Source organism: Odontomachus brunneus, unplaced genomic scaffold (genome assembly GCF_010583005.1).
Source record: "Odontomachus brunneus isolate Ranch 3 - 2012 unplaced genomic scaffold, Obru_v1 Obru_scaffold_280, whole genome shotgun sequence".
NCBI lineage: Eukaryota > Metazoa > Arthropoda > Insecta > Hymenoptera > Formicidae > Odontomachus > Odontomachus brunneus.
The window spans coordinates 225-3,523 of record NW_022639730.1 but is presented as its reverse complement, the minus strand read 5'-3'; the positions used below and the strand labels follow the sequence as shown (position 1 = coordinate 3,523).

The 3,299-nt window shown below is 53.7% G+C and overlaps 1 protein-coding gene across 1 annotated transcript; it reads left to right on the top strand.

Moving 5' to 3' along the window:
- Nucleotides 1-2,470: 2,470 nt before the first annotated feature.
- LOC116853142 lies at nt 2,471-3,022 on the top strand (the record flags this gene model as incomplete). Its single annotated transcript, XM_032834040.1, has 1 exon — nt 2,471-3,022. A coding segment is annotated over exon 1 (552 nt), but the record flags the coding sequence as incomplete, so codon positions are not given.
- Nucleotides 3,023-3,299: the final 277 nt, after the last annotated feature.

Below are 3,299 nucleotides of genomic sequence, written 5' to 3'. Positions count from 1 at the left end.
CCGAGGACGCAATCTGCGAAAAACACTTTCTCGACACGTACTCGCGCTCTGAAACGGGACGATACATAGTACGTCTCCCGTTTAAAACGGGTCCTCCAATCGCTATCGGCGATTCTCGCGTTCGCGCAGAAAAACAGCTCAATTCTCTCGTTCGGCGATTGCAATCGCAGCCTGCCACGCGTCAAGAGTATCGGGCATTCTTAACGGAATATGAGACGCTCGGTCACTCGCGCCATGTTCCTCGCGAGTCTCGCTCTCTCTCACCGGTCGTCTATCTCCCTCATCATCCAGTTTATCGCGAGTCAAGCGTCACCTCGCATTTGCGGGTTGTGTTTAATGCGTCGAGCGTAACGTCAAATGACTCGAGTCTCAACGATCACTTGCTTACCGAAATTGCAAGCCGAGTTGCCTGCCGTCATAATGCGATGGCGACAATTCAGGTTCGTCTATACCGCTTACATCGCGAAAATGTATCGACAAATTTTAGTAGACTCATGCGATATCGACTACCAGCGAATTCTGTGGAAAGAATCGATCGATGACTCGATCGAGAAGTATCAACTCCTCACCGTAACCTACGGAACGGCGTGCGCGCTTTTTCTCGCTCTCCGCGTCCTGCGGCAATTATCGCTCGACGAAGGGACGCGTTTCCCGTTGGCCGCGTCCGTGTTACTCCATCACATTTATGTAGACGATGTTTAATTCGGTCACGATGACGCTCAAGCGCTCGCGATCAGCTGATTGAGCTCTTTCAACTCGGCGGATTCGAGTTGCGAAAATGGGCCAGTAATTCCGCGACAGACCTCATGACAGACCTTGACGCAGCTGACCATGGCGTTGCCTGCAGCCAATCTCTGTCAGATTCAGAACAAATAAAAATTCTCGGAATCGGGTGGAGTCCTAAGTCTGACGCGTTCCAAATCAACGTTTCGATCCGCGGCGAAGCGCCCGCGACGAAGCGCTCGATTCTTTCGGCCATCGCGCGCCTATACGATCCATTAGGTTTATGTGCGACGCGCGTGTTGAACTGCACGGCTTCGCCGACGCCTCAAACGTGGCGTACGCCGCCGTAGTATACGTTAGAATCGCGAACGCGTCCGGTGACGTGTCCATCACCCTGCTTCAAGACAAGTCTCGTGTCGCCCCGCTCAAATGTAATAGTGTTCCCCGCTTGGAATTGCTGAGAGCAACTCTGCTCGCGCGCCTCCTTGAATTCGTCCGCTCTGTTTTTTATATCGGCCGGGTTTCATGTGTTTGCTAGTCCGACTTTACCATAGTTCTCGCGTGGCTCCGACAGCATCCGTCTAAATGGAAGACATTCGTCGCAAATCGAGTAGCGGAAGTGCAGAGTCGACTGCCAGGCGTCGAATGGCGTCATGTCGCAACCGCCGACAACCCGGCAGACTGCACGTCTCGCGGACTCCTCGGCGAGGAACTCGTGTCTCACCTGTTATGGTGGCATGGGCCCTCATGGCTGAGGCTCCCTCAAGACCACTGGCCGACTCGTTCCGAGGAGTCGTCTGCTGACGCTCCTCTCGAACTTAAAAAGCACTCACTTCTCATTAACTGCAAATCGGAACCGTGGGATCTCGCGGCAAAATTCTCATCGTGGTCGAGGTTAATTCGCGTCACGGCGTACGTACTCAGATTCATTTCAAATTGTCGACGCTCCGCCGTCGCAACAAAGAGCAGCGGAGCGCTTGGACCGTCGCTCTCCGCGATTGAGTGCGAAGCCGCCCGATTCTTTTGGCTCAAACAAATACAATCCGAGCTGTTTAAGCATGAGATCCGCGAGATCTCTCTCCTCGAAACACTCGCTTCTCTCGCTGGAGCCGTTTGTCGATGATCGTGGACTGTTGCGGGTTCGCGGACGCCTGCAGCGTGCTACCAGCCCGTTAGCAACTCGTCACCTCATCCTGCTCGCGGCACATCCTCTCGTCACGTTACTCGTGAGACACATCCATTTGCGCGCGCTGCATTTGGGATTGCAGTTCATGTTAGGCACACTTCGTCGCAAGTATTGGGTTCTCCACGCTCGTATCATTGCAAAAAAATCATTCATCAATGTATCATATGCGCGCCCGAACGCGCCGCCGTACCGACCCAGCTGATGGGCAGCTTGCCGTCCGTTCGTGTGACTGCTCCGTCACACGGTTTTCTACATTGCGGTGTCGATTACGCAGGGTCCGTCGCTGTGCGAGCGTCAGCTGGCAGCGGAAAATCGATCAAGGCATATATCGCTCTCTTCGTATGCCTAGCGTCTCGCGCCGTTCACCTCGAACTCGTGTCGGACTACTCCACCGCAGTCTTTCATAATGCGTTCGCTCGATTTTGCGCGCGGCGCGGACTCCCGCGCTCGGTTTATTCCGATAACGGTACAACTTTCAGAGGCGCTCATCGGGAGCTGCACTTGGCATACCGAGCTGCGTTACCCGGGATTTCAGAATCGAATAGCTTCCGACGAAATAGAATGGCATTTTATCCCACCCTCCGCTCCGCATTTCGGCGGAATTTGGGAGGCTGGGGTGTCAAGCATTATTTACGACGGGTTCTCGGCGACCGCACGCTCACATTCGAGGAATTTACAACGCTGTTGTGCGAAATCGAAGCTTGCCTCAATTCGTGTCCGATCGCCCCTCTTTCGGACAACATTGACGATTGCGACAGCCTCACACCAGGCCATTTCTTGGTCGGCTCAGCACTGAAACTGCCGCCTGAACCAACGGTGCTCGAACTCTGCGAAAATCGACTCTCGAGGTGGCAACTCCTTCGACAAATCACTGAGAGATTCTGGCGACTCTGGTACAACGACTATGTAAACACGTTGTATCAGAGAGGCAAGTGGCGGCGAGCTCAATCTTCGATTCGTGTAGGCAGCCTTGTCCTGTTACGCAACCCGACTCTTCCCCCGTGTAAATGGGAACTGGGGCGGGTGATCCAGTGTCACCCTAGTCCGGATTGTCTAACGCGCGTTGTCTCCGTTAAAATAGCGACGTCTCAATTCACCCGGCCCATCGGAAAGGTATGCGTCCTTCCGATTGACTGCGATGCAACACCCAAAGGCGAATCTGACTCGGCTAATTCGCATTGCGTACGATAGTTTAAGTTGCGTGCGTCAGCTCAGTATAAATTTCATGCGCTACATTTAGTCGCGTGCGTTCCGTTCTCATTCGGTTTCTTTTTTCTCTTTTGTTTTTTGCGTTGTAATTACTGGTCCTTCGCCACGGCGGAACGAACCTCGAACAACTCAGCTTTGCTCGCAGAAGTTGAAGCTGACGCTTCAAGGCGGGCGGCATGTT